Below are 23,721 nucleotides of genomic sequence, written 5' to 3'. Positions count from 1 at the left end.
ACTGACTGAGCCACCCAGGCACCCCTGACATCTTTGTGTCTTAATGTATAATAATGGGGCCCCTGTCAGTCTCCCTGCTCAGTCTCCCTCTGTCTGCTGCTCCCCCTGCTTGTTCTCTCTCTGTCAAATAAATAAAATCTTTAAAAAAAAATGGGGCACGTGATGAGCTCAGTCAGTGGAGCATGCAACTCTTGATCTCTGGGTTGTGAGTTCCAGCCCCACACTGGGGATAGTAATTACTTAAATATATATATACAGTAATATGGACTACAAAATTTAAGTTTCAAAATAGAGTTAAATTGTTGAATCAGAGAACAGAAATTGTATAAAAACTTATATTTTCTTATTTTTTTATTTTTTTTTTAAGATTTTATTTATTTGAGAGGGAGAGAGAGAATGAGAGAGAGAGCATGAGGGGGGAGGGTCAGAGGGAGAAGCAGACTCCCCGCCGAGCAGGGAGCCTGATGTGGGACTCGATCCCGGGACTCCAGGATCATGACCTGAGCCGAAGGCAGTCGCTTAACCAACTGAGCCACCCAGGCGCCTCTTTCTTATTTTTATTTAATCCTAATAATTATTACTAATTGCTACTGTTAACTAGTCCTATAGTTTTGTTTAAATGATAGTGTGGATGTGACAAAAGTAAATAAGACAGTAATACTTAATTTCAAATAAATCCTTTTCATATTAATACATGTGTATTATTATTATATATCATATTGTTATGGGAAGCTTTTTGTTTGTTTCATATGGCTGGGCCCCAGCTTGCCTCTCTAAAAAGTTGATCATTCTAGGGGCACCTGGGTGGCTCAGTTGTTAAGCGTCTGCCTTTGGCTCAGGTCATGATCCCAGCGTCCTGGGATCGAGCCCCACATCGGGCTCCCTGCTCAACCGGGAAGCCTGCTTCTCCCTTTCCCACTCCCCCTGCTTGTGTTCCTGCTTTCACTGTGTCTCTCTCTGTCAAATAAATAAATAAAATCTTAAAGAAAGAAAAAAAGTTGATCATTCTATTATTCAGTGCCCAGTTCAGATTTAAGCCATGGTCCCAGATTTTGGCTCACACATGAGCACATGCACACACACACAATTTAAGCTAGACTTCCTATTTGCTATGCTTACAAACTACATATCCCAGGGTATTTTGGTGGTTATCTTCTTACCCTATATTTCATCTCAAGTGGGAGGAGCAAGAGATTTTGATAAAGACATATTTGAAAGGAAAGGAAAACCAATAATCTGGAAGTGTCTATTCATTAAATTCTATATTCAGGTTTCATTTTTTTTTTTTAATATTTTATTTGACAGAGAGAGACACGGCGAAAGAGGGAACACAAGCACAAGGAGTGGGAGAGGGAGAGGCAGGCTTCCCGCGGAGCAGGGAGCCCAGTGCAGGGCTCGATCCCAGGACGCTGGGATCATGACCTGAGCCGAAGGCAGACACTTAACCATCTGAGCCACCCAGGCACCCCTCAGGTTTCATTTTAATTGATTTCCATCAATTCCCTAAGTTTTTGTGTAGCTATTAAAGCAAGTCTTAAGGTCAATCTCAACTATGGGAAAGATGTCCCTCCTCTCTAAATATCTTGTCTTATAGGTCATATTTTTTAAAAAACAATAGGTTCTTCTACCTTTCCATTATTCAGGTGTATCATCCTTCAGACTTCTATCTCTTCAGTATCCCAATATTGCTCATGATTTCTCTGCTGTAACCAGTACATTCAGAACCTCAGCCTCTGGGCCCTATTTGTTTTGTGGTAAGTACTGACATGCAACAAAAACCTTCAGTCTTACTTATTAGATATTTCAAAAAGAATATAAAAGAGTGGCCAATATGCACACAAAAGGATGCTCAACATCATTAAAGTTATCATGGAAATGCCAGTTAAAACCACAATGAGGGGGTTGCCTGGGTGGCTTAGTCGGTTAAGCATCCAACTCTTAGTTTCAGCTCAGGTCACAGATCTCATGGGTCGTGAGATCGAGCCCCCTTGTCAGGCTCTGTGCTCAGTGGGGAGTTTGCTTGAAGATTCTCCCTTCACCCCTCCCCTCACTCATGCACGCATGCACTAGTTCTCTCTCAAATAAATAAATCTTTAAAAAATAAAAAGCCACAATGAGAGGCACCTGGCTCAGTCAGTACAGCATCTGACTCTTGATCTCAGGATCATGAGTTCAAGCCCCATGTTGGGCATGTAACCTATTAAAAACAACCACCACAACAACAACCCACAATGAGACACTGCAACTCAAGCAATAGAATAGCTAAAATTAGAAAGATTGACCATACAGGCTGAGGGTGGGGGAAGGAAAAAAAAGATTGACAATGCAAAGTGTTGGTGAGAATACTCCAATACTGTTTGTGGGAATGTAAAATGAAATGACCTCTGTTGAAGACAGTTTAGCATTTTCTAATAGGGTAAAATATAAACATAAGAACTGGGGAATTCCACTCCTGGGAATATACCCACAAGAAAACCATATGCCCTAAGCATTCTAAGTGAAAGAGCCATACACAAATGAATACATACTGTATGATTCCTTTCTGTGAAATTCCAGAAAATGCAAACTAATCTACAGTGACAAAGCAGATCATTGGTTGTCTGGGACCAGGTGTGGTGGGAGAGGTTAACTATAAAGGCCATGAGGAACTTTCTCAAGCAATGGAAAGGTTCTGCATCATACTTGTCATGGTAGTTGCATGGGTATCACCTTTCAAAATTCAACTGTACACTAAGTGTTATTTATTGTATATAAATCAATAAAGTGGATAAAATGACATCAAGCTGTACACTTAAGATTTATGCTCTTTGGGCACCTGGGTGGCTCAGTCGGTTAAGCGTCCAACTCTTGGTTTTGGTTCAGGTCATGATCTCAAGGTTGTGAGATGGAGCCCCATGTGGGGCTCTGTGTGCAGCATGGAGTCTGCTTGGGCTTCTCTCCCCCTGCTCATGCACACGCTCTCTTTCTCTTTCGCTCAAATAAAATCTTTTCTAAAAAAGATTTATGCTCTTTATACAGTTGAGAAAGAGAGAAGCTGCCGCTGACATATAAGAGCTAGCTTAGTACTGTGAACGAGATCATGTTAGGAATTCACATAACATCAACGACAGATAGGCAACTTTGGGATCCTAGTGGATCAAGACAAAAACAAGATCACCCTGTAATCATATCTAAACATATCTAAACAGATAACACATGAACATTATTCAAGCCACAAAATGCTAAACACTCCTGGATAATTTGAATGCTACTTCTTTACCAATTACAATTTTAGCCTTCCTTTAGTCTTCCTTCCTTATGGATAAGATTAATTAAGATATGCAGTTATAGAATTGCCCTGATTCCTGACAACATCCAATCCAGAACAAAGCCTCACTTTCTTAAACCTTCTCTAAATCAATAAACACAAATCCAATGTTGTGTGTTCTCCTTTGCTGCAATGAGCAGTAAACCCAACTTGTTTGACCACAAGGAATGTTCCTGGTGGTATTTGGTTGGAACACACTGACACGTTTTACTATATAAAACCTCAATAAAAATGTTAGCATGAAAATAAGCAGGGTATTTTTTTAGGGTTCATATCTTGGGGAAAAAAAAGTTTTGAACTGACTGACCACAAGCTAATTTGGATTTAACACTAAGGAATTTGTTCATTAACTTAAAGCCTTAAGATCACCTGTGATAATGTCCTTTAGTTCAGTCAGTGAAAACAGGGAACTACTTTCCATTTTTGCTGTAAGTCATTAACAGATTGTTTCAGGCTGAACAGTCAGTCCTTTATTCTCTTTAAAAATTCACCAATTGGGGCGCCTGGGTGGCTGAGTCGTTAAGCATCTGCCTTCGGCTCAGGTCATGATCCCAGGGTCCTGGGATCAACCCCCATATCGGGCTCCCTGCTCAGCGGGAAGCCTGCTTCTCCCTCTCCCACTCTCCCTGCTTGTGTTCCCTCTCTGTCTCTCTCTGTGTCAAATAAATAAATAAAATCTTTAAAAAAATAAAAATTCACCAATTCCCTTAATACAACATTTCTTCATTCCGGAGTTCTAAAAGAACTCTATAAAGATCCCCCCACCCCCCCGAAAGCCACCAGACTCTGTCATAGTGCAGTTGTGGCTTACAAATGAAAGCAAAACCAGTTGTACTAAATAGGTAAATTAACACAGGTGATTTTTTTTTTTTTGCATTCATAGAAGGGATGAATGAGTCATCTCAGGAATCTCCCTAGTTCAATAAACAATCAACTGTACTTCAATTTTAAAAGAATATATTACACATTTATAATAGCCACAGACTGGAAACAAGAGGTAAATGGGTAAATAACTGGGAGGTGAAAACCAATGTAATTATAATATCCACCCAATTTTCTATGTTGTCACTTAAAATTTTAATATGGCCTGTCATGTCAATTATTTTTCTTATAGTTTTTTTTTAATTTTATTTTTAAGTAACCTCTACACCCAATGTGGGGCGCGAATTTACAACCCCAAGGTCAAGAGTTGCGTGCTCTACCGACTGCCCCTTTTACAGTTTCACTTTGGTTCCATTTCATCCATTAGCTGACCTCTTCCATTTGGAGTAGGGCATTTTCTTGAATTTTTCCTGGATCCTTTTCATATAACTGAATGAAAGACAAGGAGTGGGAGTTGGGGGTGGGACTAGGGAATAAACTGCAATGTAATCAAATTAATACATCTCTTTGGAAAGGGCTGAACTGCCCTGTGATTAAAATAGTAATGTCCTGGGCGCCTGGGTGGCTCAGTTGGTTAAGCGACTGCCTTCGGCTCAAGTCATGATCCTGGAGTCCCGGGATCGAGTCCCGCATCGGGCTCCCCGCTCAGCGAGGAGTCTACTTCTCCCTCTGACCGCCCCCCCCCCCATGCTCTCTCTCTCTCAAATAAATATTTTAAAAAAATAAAATAGTAAAGTCCTGGGTCATTCTGTTTGTGTGAGTGGTAGATGGGGAGAGAAAGCCCTTTTGCCTTAGTACATGTGTTTTAATATGTTAAATAAGAACCAATATAAAATGACCCAACTTACCTTTATACTAAAAAAAAATTAAATTTTTTACTCTTACCTAACAGTTTTTCATTCCTTCATTCCCAACCACAGAATAGTATGTCCTTTAAGAGTATAAAACTGGGGCTTCTGGGTGGCTCAGGTCATGATCCCAGGATCCTGGGATAGAGCCCTGCATTGGGCTCTGGGCTCAGCGGAGAGCCTGCTTCTCCCTCTCCCACTCCCCCTGCTTGTGCTCCCTCTCTCACAATCTCTGTCAAATAAATAAATAAAATCTTAAAAAAAACCCAAAAACTTATTTGAAGTATTTGAAGTATATCATTTTCTAAAGTGTGAGGCTAAAGTGGAATCCACTGGATGGTGATTATTCCAAATGTGTCTGCAGCCCATGAGGTAGGATTAAGTGGATAACTGCAGTGACTTCACAGCAGTTGAATATGTATATTTTAATAGTTTCCCATTTACTACTTTCCGTGGGAAATCGTTATTTTAGGGTCTAGTTTTCAATGTGAAAACACTGCCTTTATACATTACATTAAAAAAAAATTGGACGGGTCATGAACCATTTTATTCTGGACAAAAAGACCCCCCAAAACCAACCACCCTATTTTCTTCAACAGGCTGCTAGATTTTACTTGCTATTTTAATTGGAATATTCATATACCATAAGTACAGTGGATTATTTTTTATAGCTGATTTGATTTGGATGTTGTCCTTTACCAAATTTCTTTAAAGGATTATGCTAGCTTCATAGCTGTGACTCTGTATCTTGGAGACTTAGGAGATTTTATGTTAGATATTCTGATACTAGAGGCATCATGTATACCTCTTTAATCAGTTTTTTTTATTGGTTCTTACTTTATTCAGGAAAATACTGAGGATTTCAGCCATGCTTTAAAGAGCTGACTATAAACACACACAATACAATGCTGAATGTAAAAACAAAACAAAAAAACATTTCCCATGTCTTACTAAATCAAAGTAGAATACATGTATACGCGTCTAAAAAGTATTTAAGAAAATAATGCTTTTCCACAATTTCAGATATAGTATATAAAGCTGAATATAAACATTTCATCTCACTAAATTAAAGGTGAATAAATATGTATATATACATACAAAAATGTTTTTTCCCAGGACTCAGGTCTATCATAAAAAATTGAGCATAAACTTAAAACAGATAATCATGAAGTTTCTTATTTTACTCAAAATCCAGGGACAGGGCAGCTCTGCATCATTTCATCAGTTCAACAGTGTCAAGGATGCAGGTAATTCCAATCTATCCCCTCTGCCAATCTCAGCCTCTCACCCCTCTGGTAGCAAACAGCCACAATTCCAGGTATCACACAGACATATAGACGTGCATCCTGTAACATAAGACTATTTCCTCCTATTGTTAGGAAAGAAAATTTAACCTAAAACCTACTTGCAGACTTTTGCTCAGATCTTGTATGGGCAGGACTGTCATATATATGCCCAGATGCAAAGCAAACTAGGTGCAAGACCTAGACTTTAGATGGGCAGCAGGCAGTCCTGGCAAAGGGAGAATGGCTAATGCCAACAGATAGGCAACCAACAGTGTCTAGGGCAACAATATTGCCTTCTTTCCTTAAAACTCCTTTTTTGTAGTTACATTTCCTCTCATTCATGATGTCTGAGGGTTTTTTTTCCCCATCTCAAGTTTTCAAGGTTTGTTGGCTTTGCTCTTATTAGAGCTTTTCTACACACTAGAGTCAAATGCTTATTCATTCACTCTCTCATTCCTCAGATTTCAACAAGTGTTTACAGGGAACCTATTAGAACAGGCAGTGCACCAAGTACATTGAACTGACAATGAATCGTGGCCATTAACTGTCCACATTTTCTACACATATCTTAAGAAGTTAATTTTCCTAAGTATAGCTCTGTTGCATCCTACAACTTTCAACATGGAGGTTTTTTTTTTCATTCACTCCGAATTGTAACTTGCCTTGATTTCCTTTCCCCTAGTGAGGCAAGAGGGCAAGGTGAATGAAAACTTCAGTTTTCAATTCTTCTCCAGAAGGAATTACCTGACATTCAATAAAGAGATGATTTAAGATGTTCCTATAGTCACGGTACACATAAGGCCTTCCTCTCATATGATCTCTATCCACAAATATGAAAATAAATAAAATCAGCTCTTATTTAACTCACTTGCAATATGAGCCATACAGTATTCTATGGGATATAATGTAATTATTTAATGTTCATAATGCTAACAAGATGGTGCTAATTAATATTACTAATTTTTAAGTGAGAAAGTTAGACCTAGTTAAGTAATTTGCCCTATAAGGCAAGTAAAGACTGAGCATTGGTTAAATCCTTTCCCACTATGCCTCAGTTCAGGTTAATTTTATAAGACGAGCTTGCAAATATTTAATTAAGATCTGAGCGGGAAGAATTTGCTGCATTTTTAACAGTGTGTAGCCTTCCTCAAGTATGAATTATGAGACGAGTAATTTGTTAGCTAACGCAAATTGGTCTCCTATATTTATGACATTTATATTATGAATCCTCTGATTTCCCACAGGGCAAATGACCCTGATGTTGAGAACCGTTTGTATGACTGTCTCTGACACATTAACTGCCATCCAAAGCCTTCCCACTTTCCTCACATTCATGGAATTTTTTCACTTTTATCAATTGAACCCTGATGTCTAATAAATTTTGAAGCATAAACAGAACCCTCTCAATCTCTAACATTTATAAAGTATCTCAGCATTAACACATGTCAAATAAATTCTGGCCCTCAAATAAAGGCCCTGTATCCACACTGTGAGCTCTGATATTATCTTCAAAAGCTTTCCCACATTCCTTAAAATCAGAGGGTTTTGTGGTTTACTAGTGTGACTTTGCAGAGGTCAGTAAAATTTTGAGCCTTCCCATGACTTCATTCACTCCTCTTTCCCGTATGAATTCTTTGATGTTTACTAAGGTGTGAGCCACGAATAAAGGCCTTCCCACATTGCCTACATTTGTAAGGTTTCTCACCAGTATGAATTTTCAGGTGTCGATTAAGTTCTGAGCCACGACCAAAGGCCTTCTTGCATTCCTTACACTTATAGGGCTTTTCACCACTATGACTTCTCTCGTGATGAGTAAGTTCTGACTTCCGAATAAAAGCCTTCCCACATTCCTTACATTTATGGGGTCTCTCACCAGTGTGAACTTTTTGATGTCGAATAAGTTCTGTACTACAAGTAAAGGCCATTTTACATTCCTTACATTTATAGGGTTTCTCACCAGTGTGAGCTCTCTGATGTCGAGTAAGTTCCGAGCCACGACGAAAGGCCTTTCCACATTCCTTACATTTGTATGGTTTCTCACCAGTATGAACACTCTGATGTCGAGTAAGATGTGAATCAGAGATAAAAGCTTTCCCACATTCCTTACATTTATGAGGTTTCTCACCAGTATGGATTCTCTGATGTAGACTCAGTTGAGAGGCACAACTATATACCTTCCCACACTCCTTACACTCATAGTGTCTTTCACCAGTATGAATTATCTGATGAAGACTAAGTTGCGTGTCGTAACGGAAAGCTTTCCCACATTCCTTACATTTATGGGGTTTCTCACCAGTATGGATTCTCTGATGTCGAAGAAGATGTGAGGGACGGGTAAAGGCTTTCCCACATTCCTTACATTCATAGTATTTCTCATCAGTATGAACTCTCTGATGTAAATTAAGTTGTGAGGTAGATGGAAAGGCCTTCCTACACTCTTTACATTTATAGGGTTTCTCACCTATGTGGATCTTTTGATGTTTACGGAGTTGTGAGTTAGAATGAAAGGCTTTCCCACATTCCTTACATTTATGAGGTTTCTCACTAGTGTTAATGTTCTGAGGTTTAGTAGTTTCAGAGCCATGGATAGAGGCACATTTCTTATTTTCTTTACTTTTTTTGCTTTCATGAATTCTCTGATGCTTAATCAAGTCTGACCTACTATTAAAAGCTTTCCCACATTCTCCACATTTAGAGTCTTTTTCCTTATGACTTCTTTCGTGTTGAATATGGTGTGATTGGCACCTGAAAGCTTCCTTACATCCCTTGCATTCGTAGGTTTTCGCTCTGGTATGAACTGTCTGAGGCACTCTATGAACTATGCACTGAATGGATGCGGACCTTTCTTCAGAGGTTATTACGGCTTGTCTGAAATGTCCCTCCTGTTGTCTCTCCAACTGGCATTTGATTTCTCTGTTATTTCTGACCCTAGTGCACTCAAGGTCAGAGCTTGTAAGTCTTTTTATCTCCAAGTGCAATGATTTAATTTCGTAACTGTGCTCCTTTAGAAATAAATTCTTGGTTACTCTTCTGGACTCCCAATCTGTAAGATAACAAGAAAGAAAATAGAAGGTATTTTCATGTGGCAGGAGAAAGGAAAGTTCTAAGGTAGAAATGACAAACTAAAAATAGTGAGTAATTTAATAGCTCTTAACACAGCATTGAAATTTGGAAAAAAAAAAAAAAAAAAAAGCCCAGGGTCGGGGGTTGGGGGAGGAGATGAGAATAGAGAAAATGAGGGGAGCTTGTGAAGGAAGTAGTCCTTCACCTCTGGTGAAAATCAGAATCAGCTGAGGAACAGTACAAACACGATGTCCAGAAACCACCTAAGACCAACTAAATGAGAATCTAAAAGAGTAGGACATTACATCTAATAGCAAGTCCTCTCATCTCTAGCTTCAAAATATATCCAGATCTTGACTACTTCTCTCGTATCTCTACCACTTTGCCCAAAGCCATCTCTCACCAAGGTTAACACACTTTCTTAACAGGTCTCCCTGCTTTCCCTGTTGCCCTCTTAATATCCCATACCTAACACAGTAGCCAGAGTGTTCTTTTTTTTTATTTTTTTTTTATTTTTTTTTATTTTTTAAAGATTTTATTTATTTATTTTGAGAGAGAGAGAATGAGAGAGAACACATGAGAAGGGATAGGGTCAGAGGGCAAAGCAAACTCCCTGCCGAGCAGGGAGCCCGATGCGGGACTCGATCCAGGGACTCCAGGATCATGACCTGAGCTGAAGGCAGTCGCTTAACCAACTGAGCCACCCAGGCGCCCGCCAGAGTGTTCTTGTTAAGTGAGATTAGGCCTTTCTTCTGCCTCAAAGTCTCCACTGGATTTCCCTCTTGTGCAGAGTAAAAGTCCAAGTCCTTATGCGGTCTACAAAACCCTCCCTGAACCTGTCTCACACTACCCTCTTTCTGACCTCATTGCCGATCTCCTCTCTTCAGCTGACTCTGCTCCAGCTCCCTGACCAACTGGATGTTCTTCAAACTTGTGAAGCACATTCCTCCTTCAGAATCTCTGCCTGCAAATATCTTCCCTAAGATATTAATATGGCTTGTTCGAGTACTTCATTCTGACCGCTACTCAAACATGAGACCACTCTTTACCAAACAGGCCCCTCTTACTCTACTTAATTTTTTTTGCAGTGCACTTATCATCACATATCATTTTATCTATATCGCCAACATTATGAGAACTTTCAACACGCAGAAAAATTAAAAGAATTGAGACAGTGAACTCCCATATTCCCACTACCTAGATTCTATAATAAACATTTGGCTCTCCTTCATCCATCTTGCAGACATCAGTATACTTCACCTCTAAACTCCACAGATATTATACTTTAACTTGTTTACTTCTGTATTGTCTGTCTGCCCTTCAGTGTATCTATACAGAGTAAATACTATTTGATGAATGAATGGCTATTGGCATTTTTATTCATCTCTCTCAGTGATGCAGAGGCAACTCAAGGTGTGGGAGTCACTGTTTAAATACAGTACGTCACATCTGTGCTTATAATAAAATACAACATTCTTTACTAGACCTGCAAAACTCTGCACTGTTTGGACCCTGCTTCCCTATTCACCTTCATTTTAAGATGCTCTCACCTTCACTCACTATGTACCTCTCTACTGGCCTCTACTGGACTCCTAAATCATGCCAATTACGATCTCATCTTAGACTCTTTCAGGAAATGCTTTGTTTGCCATGAATGCTCTACTCCAGAATCCCTGCATGCCCAGTTTCTTTCATTGTAAGTATCTTAATTTTCTGTAAAGTACCCTGTTTTTTGCCTTCATAATCTTTTTCCTAATTCTGGAATTATGCATTTGTTCATCAGTTTATCTACTGGTATAATTTCTCCCAAAGTGGCCTAGAACTAGTATAATACTTACTTCACTCACCATGATATAACCAATCCCCAGCACATAGTTCAATTAACAAGCCAGCACCATTAGGGTGTATCTGTACATGTGCTTATACCAGTCCCCTGGAAGATTGATAGCTTTACACAACGAGAATCTTTTATGTAATTCTGAAAAAATTCTAATGGAAACTAAGAATACTATGGCAACCATTTATGAGAGGTTGTATGGTGTTGTGACAAAAAACATAGAGCCAGACTGCTTGGGTGTGAATCCTAGTCCCATGACTTGCTAGTTGTATGACACTGGACAGTTACTTAACTACTCAGAAATCAAGAAGGCTGAGATAAAAGGAGATGCTCCGTGTAAGCTGTTAGAGCTTGTGCAGGCACCCTGCTGTTTAGGATAGTCCCTTTGTTCTTGCTAAGGTCCAGGGTGGTTGGACCAGCCAAAAGCAAGTTACAGAAAAGACAAACAGTTGGGAAATCTGGAGAGATGAATAAACCTAGAACTGGTAAGAAGAAAAGATTCTTCTGTGATTAATGTATGATCTGTATCTGCAATCTAATGAAAATGCCACACTACACAGTTGTCCTTCAGAGAAGGGCACTAAAAGCAAGGTCTATATGATGACTGGTAACGTGATGTTGGCATTTTATGCTGTATGGGAAGTTCCAGATGTCAGATGTCAGAAGATGCTGTTATTTTAAATATTTTGGAAAAAACTATCTGTTAGAGAAGGAAAACTGTAAAAAGCATGGATTCGAATAATAAATTTGGGCCTTAAAGGAATGCTCGGATCAAAAAGTAACATCCATCAAGGATGCTCCCATTGCTCCTCTCCTGCACAATCACTCCTCAGAGCTACAGAATCATTCCCCTAAATTGATCTTCAGTCTCTCTGATGTCTGTATCCCGTGGTCTCATTCTAGCGCAAGGCCAAATCACCTGGACTTCCCAAACAGGCTCCTAGTAAGTTTCACCATTTTCACTCAGGAATCCGATTCAATCTCTACAGGAAGCCAGAGAGAGGTCTTAGAAATCCAATCCACTCATGTTCCTATCTTGTTTAAAACATTCAGTGGCTGCCAAGTGTCCTTAAGAAAAAAAATCCAAACTCCTAGACTTGGTGAGAAGGCCCTGCATGACGTGGACCTCCATTCAGGTCTTCTAGGACACCCATTCATGACCTTCTCTCCTTGGGGCCTTAAATGAGTAAGTTCCTCCACCTTCTACAGCATTCCCACCATACTGCCTAGATCCTACTACCTCTCCTTCCAGCTTCATATCATTTGTCATGATCTGAAAAGTCTTACCAGTCTGGTAATATTGCCCCTAATATTCTCTCACAGCAGTCCCTTACCTATAACCATCTCCCCTAAAAAGACCCTCATTTCTCTGGCTATAGTACAGGCCAGGTTTCTAAAAAAGAAAACTTGCAGGGTTCTATCAGTGATTAGGGATTTAAATCGGCCCTTAAATCAGCATACTTCCTACTTCCTAGGTTATTCACTGTTACCTTTTATTTCCTTCCAGTGTTTTGTAGCATCCTTTTTATACAACCAAAACAGCAATGACTCTAAAAGTTCTGTATCTGGCTTTATTCAACTAAGCATTATAGCATGTTTCAAAAATATTTTATAAAAAATATCTAAATTGCGGGGCACCTGGGTGGCTCAGTCGTTAAGCGTCTGCCTTCGGCTCAGGTCATGATCCCGGGGTCCTGGGATCGAGCCCCGCATCGGGCTCCCTGCTCCGCGGGAAGCCTGCTTCTCCCTCTCCCACTCCCCCGCTTGTGTTCCCTCTCTCACTGTGTCTCTCCCTGTCAAATAAATAAATTCTTTAAAAAAAAAAAAATCTAAATTGCTGAAGGTTCTGTATCCCAATTGTGGTAGGAGTTATATAAATCTACAAATGCTGCAAAATTTCATAGTAATATACACCAAAAAATAAAAAAAAAATAAATGAGTGTATATGAAAATCGGTGAAATCTGAATAAGGTCTACTTACAGTTTCATTACTACTGTTGTGCCAATTTCCTGGTTTTGACAGTGTACTAGCATTAGGTAAGATGTTATCATTAGGGAAAGCTGAGCAAAGGGTACAAGGGAACTCTCTGTATTATTTTTGTAACTCCTCTGAATCTTAAATTATTTCAAAATAAAAAGCTAAAAAGAAATGGTAACAGTTATAAGCATGTATGTACCTAATAAAGAGAGCCCCAAGTACATGAAGCAAAAACAGAATTGCAGAAAAAACAGACGATTCAACAAATTGAAGACTTTAATGCTCTACTTTCAATAATGGATAGAGAAGATCAACAAGGAAACAGAAAACATGCTCTTAAATAACTGATGGGTCAAGGAAGAAATCACAAAAGAAATTAGAAAATGCTTAGAAAAGGAAAACTTAATATACCAACACTTATGGGTTATAGTTAAAATAGATCCTAAAGGGAAATTTACAGCTTAAAATGCCTATATTAAAACAAAAACAAAACCCCAAAACCCAAGAAAGATCTCAAATCAGATTATGGAACTAGATAAAGAACAAAGTAAACCCAAAGATACCAGAATGAAGAAAATAATAAAGATTAGAGGGTAGATGAACAAAATAGAACAGGGAAATCAACGTAACTCTAAGTTGGTTCTTTGAAAAAGATCAACAAAACTGTCAAACCTTTAGCTAGACTGACCGAGAAAAAAAAGAAAGAAGACAAATACTGATATCAGGAATGAAAGAGGGAGATCACTACCTACCTTACAGAAATAAAAGTCTACGGCTGGGTGTAGAAGTGACTGCTTATGGGTTTGGGGTTTCATTTTGGGGTGATGAAAAGGTTCTAAAATTAGATCATTATCACCGTTGCAGAACTCTGTGACTATATTAAAAACCACTGAACAGTATACTTTAAGTAAATTTTATTTTATTTTTTTAAGTGAATTTTAGAATATGTGATTTCTATCTCAATAGAGCTAGCTGCTTTAAAAAGTCAGGACAAAACTGGACACAAAGTACAGGGAAAATTGTCTCATGGGAAGGAGGAAGGCACTTCCTTCCTGAAATCAGAAGCAAATATGAGGAAAGGTAGCAAGAGTGATAAGTAGAGTGAAAATTTGAGGCCTCATGCTGAAACATCCTTCCTTTTTTCTCCAGATCTCAGACCTTTTCAGCAAGCTTTCCTACCAATAGCTCAGATGTGCTGCCTTCTCACTGGCCCCCTGGGTGACCACCTGCCACAGTGTTCCTCATAGGAGTCACCATCACTTACCTGGGCACCATTCTTTTGTTTCCTGACTCTTAACCACCCAGGGCTCTTTCCCCTGCTCCAATAAGGAGATCACATCTGGCTTAGAATCAGAAAGTCCTGCTCAAAAAACAAAAAGGACAAAGTTATGTTGTATGTGTATCAGAATTAAAATTAGCCCATGATTATCAAGAAAGAGTAAGCACGGGGCGCCTGGGTGGCTCAGTCGTTAAGCGTCTGCCTTCAGCTCAGGTCATGATCCCAGGGTCCTGGGATCGAGCCCTGCATCGGGCTCCCTGCTCCGCGGGAAGCCTGCTTCTCCCTCTCCCCCTGCTTGTGGTCCCTCTCTCACTGTGTCTCTCTCTGTCAAATAAATAAATAAAATCTTTAAAAAAAAAAATTTTTAAAGAAAGAGTAAGCAGGTTAAGGGTCAATGGAAGGAGTGAAGGTCAGAGGAACCAAAAAAAAAAAAAAAAAAAGTTGTCCAATGGAGCAGCCAATTCTAACTTTGTAAGGGATAGGCCCTTCTTTGGGAAGCAACAAGAATCATTAACTCAGCCAGGCATTTGAGAAGCACTCATGAGAAATTCTTTTTTTTAAAGATTTTATGTATTTATTTGACAGAGAGAGAGACAGCGAGAAAGGGAACACAAACAGGGGGAGTGTGAGAGGGAGAAGCAGGCTTCCTGCAGAGCAGGGAGCCCGATGCGGGGCTTGATCCCAGGACCCTGCGATCATGACCTGAGTCGAAGGCAGACGCTTAATGACTGAGCCACCCAGGCGCCCCTCATGAGAAATTCCTAACAAAGAACATAAAATTCCAGAAGGCCAATTCTGAATTTTGGGGGGCACATAACTTACCCAGTGAGATCAGGTTGTTATAATTCTCCAGCATTACATCTCGGTACAAATCCTTCTGAGCAGAGTGCAAGCATTCCCACTCCTTTTGAGAGAAGTAAATGGCCACATCTTTGAATGTGAAGCCCTGAAACCACAGATCAATATGCTATCTGTGAAATTGATAGGCAAAATCTTTACAATGGAATAAAAAAAAATGGAAAAAGTAATTTAGTAAGGTAACAATGTTGAGAAAACAGGCTGTGCTGGGCCTTTAACAGGGGTGGTGCAGTGTGGAAACAAAAGTGACCAGAGCACATACCATTCTTGTTGCACACATCATGCTTAGGCATGCCTGAAACTAGAGGAGTAACCTCTTGGGCTCTAAGCTCTTCCATTATCCCCAAAGTTCAGACAACTGGTGTTTCCCAATTAAATAAAACTACACATGCAAGCACATGGCACACTCTATGTTCACCATACAACACCTGTAACTATCTCCTTCCCATTCTCCCAATAAAAACTTCTTAAAACTCTGAATCTTACGAAACTTCTATTTCTGAAAATAGGATTTGAATATAACTTGATTTCTATGATGATTTATAACATGATTTAATAATTTCTTAAAAGCGCATGCCCATAAATATGCCAGAATATTAAAGCCCAATCACTTTTCCATGTGACCAAAAATTCTAAAATAGACATCATTTTTACTGGCTGTATGACAACCCATCTTCTATATTCAATGTTCTTATTTTGGGGTACTAGGTTGCACAAGTTCTCTAAAGTTCTTTTGCAGTATGAGTCTTTTCTCAACAGTTTATACATCTGGCTATTATGTTCCTGTTCCTATAAATTGGCCCTCACTGTACTCTCTTTGTTCCTGATCAGCCAGAACTGATGGGAGGAAGATCCAGACTCACACTGATGTGACCCAAGATGAACATACACAACAAAAGTGTGTGTCTCTCTCCCTTTCTCTCTCTCTCTCTCACACACACACAGTCTGTCTTTCTTGATTTGAGGGAGCGTAACAAAACTTTGCCAGCTCTGAACCCCAGAGAATCCAACTGTATATAATGGATTTAGAGGAAACAACTTTCCCAACTGATCTGAGCCCAGACGGACCTGTTCTGACCTGGCCCGGGCAGGACCACACTGGAACACACTGAGCTCCTCAGTCATGCAGTCATGGAGTCATCCCAAAAACATGGTGAAGCCCCCAGGCCCAGGAGCACAGAATACTTGGGCAGGCCCAGCCCCGGACAATAGTTTCTGCAACAGAGGTCTCCAGCCTCTCCCTGGCCTAACAGATTCAGTGTATCAGGTACCTTCTTAGCTTTGTTCCCATATCCCAGAACCAGGGCCCTTAAAACCCCAACTGAAACCTCTTTCCACGAAGACCCTGTCCAGAATCACCACTACTGAGCCAGACAACCCACCAGGATCAGCAGGTCCTGTGTAGCCTTGGCAAAGCTCAACCATCTGGATGCAGGTTGCAATGGCTTTACAAGAAACCACAATTCTCAGAATCTTCATGGCCAACACATTCTGGTTTCCAATCTAGATTATAAGTTCTCTAAACTTGGCTTTCCTGCCTGACATTATTCCCTCTTACTGTCACCCCTAGCCTTATTTTTTTTTTTTTTTTTTTTAAGATTTTATTTATTTGCGAGAGAGAGAATGAGAGACAGAGAGCATGAGAGGGAGGAGGGTCAGAGGGAGAAGCAGACTCTCCACTGAGCAGGGAGCCCGATGCGGGACTCGATCCCGGGACTCCAGGATCACGACCTGAGCCGAAGGCAGTCGCTCAACCGACTGAGCCACCCAGGCGCCCACCCCTAGCCTTATTGCTGATAGTCAGTGTACATGAATCTCAAGTACAATTATTGCAAATTAAGTACTTTAAGTTTCTGGTGACTTATATGTATGAATCCTCAGGAGAAGCCCATGAATCCTAATTCGAAGGAAACTTTAGCTCAAATAAGAAGTCATTTACTCAAATTTGCAGTTAGCAGTGGCATGGTTGGTTTTTTTTTTTTTTTAAGATTTTATTTATTTATGTGACAGAGAGAGACAGCGGAGGAGGGAACACCAGCAAAGGGAGTGGGAGAGGGAGAAGCAGGCTTCCCGCGGAGCGGGGAGCCCAATGCGGGGCTCGATCCCAGGACCCTGGGATCATGACCTGAGCTGAAGGCAGATGCTTAACGACTGAGCCACTCAGGCGCCCTTTGGGTTTTGAATCTAGATTTCTCCAACTCTGTAGATGATAGTCTTCTACTTCTGACTTTTTTTTTTTTTTAAGATTTTATTTATTTGACAGAAAGACACAGCAAGAGAGGGAACACAAGCAGTGGGAGAGTGAGAAGCAGGCTTCCTGTGGAGCAGGAAGCCCGATGTGGGGCTCGATCCCAGGACCCTGGGATCATGACCTGAGCTGAAGGCAGAAGCTTAATGACTGAGCCACCAGGTGCCCCCCACTTCTGGCTCTTAACAGAGATGCAGCCGGGGATTTCTGACGATCCTTTAAAAAAGTCCTATACTGGGCTCTCCATTTAGAGGAGAAAATGCTTGGTCTGCTCGGTGTGTCTCTACAGAGCACAGCACTCTATGAGAGGAAATCAAAGGTAGAAAGGAAAGGGAGGAAAGAAGCAGTTCTGCAAACAAAATTCCTTTATCCGAAAATATCAAAATTCCCCATGACTCTGGCTCTGTGTGGGCACTTGGGGACATTATGATTTAGATCCAGCACCTGCCCTTAAAAAGCTCAGATTCAGGAAGGAAAAGCAGAAAAGTAGAGACAATCACAGGACATCAAACTCTGCAGGGAACTGGTTACCATGGCCAAATCACCAGCTGAAAAATAATGTTCTGAATATTAAAAACATTTGGGGATGCAATGATGATCTGGAAAAGAAGGAAAGTAATCTTCAGAAGCTAAAACTGAGTCAAGCTGGAGAACAAATAGGAGTGTGCTGAGCCACTGACATTTATTTTACCAGAGAACCTCTGCTGAACCAAGATGACCATGAGCTTTGACATTCAGAGAATGAGGGGAGAGGAGACCAAGCTGAGAGCTGGTCAAAATGGGAATCTAAGTGGTTCTGCACTGCAAAGACCTGGGACATCTAAGACCATGCCCACAAAAGAAAGAAAAAGTAGAAGCAACACTCCCATTCTTGGGTGCTACAAGGAAAATGGCCTGACTTGAATCTTGGCAATTGGTGGAAGAAAAACATTTTCCCCTGAGGAACTATAACCACAAGCCAGCCCTCCCAGAGGTCTGTGGCTCACATGCACATTACTAAGGTGAATCTAGAAAACTTTCCATCTATAAATCTACTTTAAGGTGGCTCTGGTTTGGCAGTGCTCTTGGCAGAAGCAAACACTGACTTGGCCTAGAAGAACAACCTTCAACCAGGCCTCAAGAATCCATAACAGGGGCGCCTGGGTGGCTCAGATGGTTAAGCTTCTGCCTTCAGCTCAGGTCACGATCCCAGGGTTCTGGGATCGAGTCCCGCATCGGACTCCCTGCTCAGCGGGGAGCCTGCTTCTCCCTCTGCCTCTCTCTCTCTCTCTCTCTGTCTCTCATGAATAAATAAATAAAATCTTAAAAAAAAAAAAAAATCCGTAACAGAATTCCAAGGAAAATGACCCAAATGTCAAAAATAATAAAACAGCACAACACTGTGAATATACTAAACACCACTAAATTGTACACTATAAAATGGTTAACTGTATGTTATGTGAATTTCACCTAAACAAAAAACTAAATAAAAATAAAACATGCACAGAGGCATAATTCCAGGATCAGAGTGTCAGGAAAATCAATCATGCAATTGTTTCAAATTTCCATAATATTTTAAACTTTCCACAATAAAAATAAAATGTTAGGGGAAAATGTCATACCTGCAAAGATTCATTTATTACATAGATAATGACAAAGAATATAAAACAGGTATACTACAAAAAGGAAGTAAGATGGTGAGAATCTTTTAAAAGATTTTATTTATTTGTTAGAGCATGCACAAGCAGGGAGAATGGCAGATAGAGGGAGAAGCAAGCTCCCCTCTGATCAGGGAGCCTGACAAGGGACTCAACCGATCCCAAGACCCTGGGATCACAACCTGAGCTGAAGCCAGACGCTTAACCCACTGAGCCACCTAGGTGTCCCAAATGACAGGTAGATTTAAAAGGAAAAAGTACTTATAGAACAAAAAAACCCTAATATTTGAAAATAAGTCATACAATGGCTCAAATAAATATTTCTGGAGAAAAATTACTGGACTACAGATATAAAAAGAGATTATGCAGAATGCTATCAAAAAGGACAACATGGGAAAGTATAAGAGAGGGCAAGAAGATAAAGTGAGGTTTAACAGATATCTAACCAGAGTTCTGGAAGGAAAAAGAAGAACTGAGAAAAGGCAGTAACTGAAGACCAAATGGGGGTACCTGGCTGGCTCAGTCAGTTGAGCATGTGACTCGTGATCTTGGGGTCATGAATTCAAGCCCCATGTTGGGCATGGAGCTTGCTTATAAAAAAAAAATAGTAATAAATAAATAAAAAGACCTAATGGCTAAGAAATTTTCAGAACTAGCAAAAGAAAGCATTATTTAGAAGTCCAATGAGTCTCAAGGAAAATAAATAAAAAGAAACCCTAGACAATTATATCAAAACTACAGAGCACTAAAAACAAAGAGAAAATGTTAGAAGCAATTTGAGATTAAAGACAGATTATCTACACAGAAACACCAGTCTGATTGGCAGATGGTTATTCAATAGCAACAATATAAACCAGAAGAGAGCAGACTATCTCAGTCAGCTGGGAAAAAAATCTTTCACAAATGGGGGCAAATCAAGACATTTTCAAAAAACCCAAAACCAAAACCCCCAGAAACTCATTGAAGTATGTACTTCCATCTGAAGGAAAAGTGATCCCAAGGTAGAGGGTTTAAAATATAAGAAAAATGAACAAAGAAATTGGTAAATATGTGGATAACTAAGCTAACATCGAAATATATAAAATAAAAATCTTTTATGGGTTAAAAAAAGGGTAGAATTAAAACATCTGACAACAATATAAGTTTAATCAGTTAGATTATCCTAGTTTCTTATACTGTTTGACAAGAACATAAAGATGTTCTTTAGTTTAGGACACTGGTAAGTTAAAATACGTTAAAATTTCTAAGGTAACCACTAAATAAATGAAACTAGTTTATAACTTTCAAACTCACAGAGGGGTGAAATGAGATTAAAACAATATGGAAAAGGTTGAATAAAAAGCACAAACTAAGCCAATAATGATATATCAGCAATTTTTTTAAAAAAGACTTTATTTTTAAGTAATTTATTTATATTTATTTTCAATTATATCAGAAATTTTTTTTAAGAAGACTTTAAGTAATTTCTACACCCAAAATGGGGCTCGAACTTCCAACCTTGAGATCAAGAGTCACACACTCCACTGACTGAGCCAGCCAGGTGCCCCTATATCAGCAATTAGTATTAATGGACTAAATAATCTCATTAAAAGATAAAGGTCAGAAACCAAAGCCCAGATATATGCTGTTTATAAGAGACACATCCAAAACATAAATATCCAGAAAGACTGGAGGTAAAAGGTGAAAATGTAACTTGTATTCATCCCTAATAAAAAATATATATAGACACACACACATAAATAAAGAACAAAATTATGACAAATCCTCATCATTATGAGAGAACACATCACTTGAAATAATTGATAGACACAACAGACAAAATCAGTAAAAATAGAAACTATTTAAATTACAAACAAAATTAACAAGCTTGATTTAATGGCCACATATAGAATAATGCACCCAATTCAAATAACATTCTTCTCAACCATATCTGGAGGATTCAGAAAACCCGATCACATTGGGTCTTAACACAAGACAATCATTTTGCATAAACTCATACTAATAAGAAGATGCACATTAATCGGATTGCCTGGGGGGTTGGCAAATGGAATGGAAAAGTCTTGGATGACAGGTCATCCCTGGCAGGACTAAACGCATCCTTACTTACCGCTTTATTCCAATACTAGGATTGGTGCTCCAGTAAATATAGAATGTGCTTTATAGTAAATGTATAATGAAGATGAAAGAGTTGGAGCTTTGTCCTGAAAGTAACAGGGATTCACTCAATAAAGGAAGTGACATGACTGGACTATTTTATTGGCAAGGAGTAAAAGAGGCAGGGAGCCCAGTTAGAGGACAATGCACTATCCACCCCTACAAAAAGGTCTGATCTAGCCTGCAGACAGTGGAGTGAGGTCATAAGGCATGAGATCAGCAAATAGGAAAGGGACAGAAGCAATGGGATTGAGACCAGGAGGTGAGAGTTGGGGGAACTCCAGGTTGCCAGTTTAAGCACACATTCAGGTGAATTTCCATCACTATCACATTCTCTAAATCTTGTATAATGACCACATCATATAGAGGAAGTTATGAAGAAGCCCATGATCACATAGCAAACAGTGCATAGCTTTTCATTAAGACAGAGAATGGGGGCCGCTCGAGTGGCTCAGTAGGTTAAGCAGCTGCCTTCGGCTCAGGTCATGATCCCAGGGTCCTGGGATGGAGCCCCGCATCGGGCTCCCTGCTCTGCGGGGACCTGCTTCTCCCTCTCCCTCTGTCTGCCTCTCCCCCTGCTTGTGCTCACACTCTCTCCCTGTGAAATAAATAAAATCTTAAAGAGAGAGAGAAAGGGCAATCCACCACTCTGAGGAGAGGAGGAAACAGAAGGAGAAATGACAACTGTCAAGGGTTTAGGGCAAGGGAAGCTGGAGTTTCTTCTTTATCAAAATGTGCTAAGAATGGATGGGGAGGGTGTAGTTTTTCCTCTGAGAATCTGAGGAAGGTTCTGGCCAGGATGGGAATGGGAAGACAGACTCAATAAGTTCTCACAGAATTCAAAAGAAAAGTCAGAGAAAGAAAGAAACAGATTAATTCAAAATACAAAGAGTATTTTATTAGTCTTTCGAGAGAAAGGAACCCTTGAGAACCGGCCAGAATTAATGAAGAGCCACACTCAGACACATCCAAGGAAAACACCCTGAACATACTACAAATATTATGCCATTCTTTAAAACTGACTACTCCAAAGTCACAGAAAAGAAAAATCTAAATAAGCACCCCAAATTAGGAATTTTACAGCCAACACTTGCTGGTCATATCTCACACCAGATGCTTAAAGATTGAATCATTTGGGCAAAAGACAAAGTACTTTAGGAAAATGTGAATGACTTTTTTTTTAAGATTTTGTTTATTTATTTAGAGAGTGCGAACGGGGAGGGGAGCAGAGAGAAAGGGAGAGAGAGAATCTCAAGCAGACTCCATTCTAAGCGCAGAGGCCAACACAGGGCTCAACCCCACAACTCTGAGATCATGACCTGAGCTGAAATCAAGAGTCAGACACTTAACTGACTGAGCCACCCAGGAGCCCCTGAATGACTTTTCTATATTTGTAGTACGGAAGGCCATGACATAAAGGAAGAAAACATTTTTTGAAAACTCTGAATCTAAAACACATACAAAATAGATTAACTGTAAAAAATATTTTTAAAACAACTTATAAATGACAGAGAATATGCTTAACGTTTAAACTTGCTCAACATAAACCAAAAAAGATAACACTCTGACAAGTAGGCAAAAGTAGAGGGATCCCGGGGCGCCTGGGTGGCTCAGTTGGTTAAGCGACTGTCTTTGGCTCAGGTCATGATCCTGGAGTCCCGGGATCGAGTCCCACATCGGGCTGCCTGCTCGGCAGGGAGTCTGCTTCTCCCTCTGACCCTCCCCACTCTCATGTGCTCTCTCTCTCATTTTCTCTCTGTCAAATAAATAAATAAAATCTTAAAAAAAAAAAGAGTAGAGGGATCCCAGTTGTACTACTTGTTAACTGTTTAAGTTTGGAGTGACTTAATAGAATCTATTTCCTCATCTGTCAACTTAAAATACCATATTTCATCAATTCTGAGGTACCACTGATTGTAAAGCCACCATTACTTTATACACCAGAAAAAAATGCCATCAATGAAACTATGACTTGCCAGGAATTGTAAAACCAGTCCTGATTTCAGAGAAGTTCAAGTGTGAAGGAAAAAATAATGCATAACAGAATTGAAGAAATACAGTCCTACCTGTCTCACAGGGTTATTAATGTGGATTCAACAAGATAACACATGTAAAGAACTTGAAACCACAAGTAGCTTAAAGTAAACACAAGTTGGGTGCTTCTTTTTTTTTTTTTTTAAAGATTTTATTTATTTATTTGACAGAGAAAGAGATAGGCAGAGCAGGAACACAAGCAGGGGGAGTGGGAGAGGGAGAAGCAGGCTTCCCACAGAGCATGGAGCCGGATGCAGGGCTCCATCCCAGAACCCTGGGATCATGACCTGAGCCGAAGGCAGATGCTTAA

General features: G+C 39.8%; 2 protein-coding genes across 2 annotated transcripts in view; one reads left to right on the top strand and one right to left on the bottom strand.

Moving 5' to 3' along the window:
• The window catches only part of LOC110590109 (zinc finger protein 14 homolog), a 525,303-nt gene that overhangs the window by 219,948 nt on the left and 281,634 nt on the right, over nucleotides 1–23,721 (top strand). The window lies entirely within an intron of this gene.
• LOC110590101 (zinc finger protein 382) overlaps nucleotides 1–23,721 on the bottom strand; it is a 382,742-nt gene that overhangs the window by 299,807 nt on the left and 59,214 nt on the right. The window contains exon 6 of the mRNA XM_044922194.1: nucleotides 7,936–9,108. Coding sequence (XP_044778129.1) covers nucleotides 7,936–9,108 — 1,173 coding nt within the window. The remainder of the gene's footprint in view (nucleotides 1–7,935; nucleotides 9,109–23,721) is intronic.

Source organism: Neomonachus schauinslandi, chromosome 16 (genome assembly GCF_002201575.2).
Source record: "Neomonachus schauinslandi chromosome 16, ASM220157v2, whole genome shotgun sequence".
Classification (NCBI taxonomy): Eukaryota; Metazoa; Chordata; class Mammalia; order Carnivora; family Phocidae; genus Neomonachus; species Neomonachus schauinslandi.
This window is presented reverse-complemented; position numbering and strand designations above follow the sequence as displayed.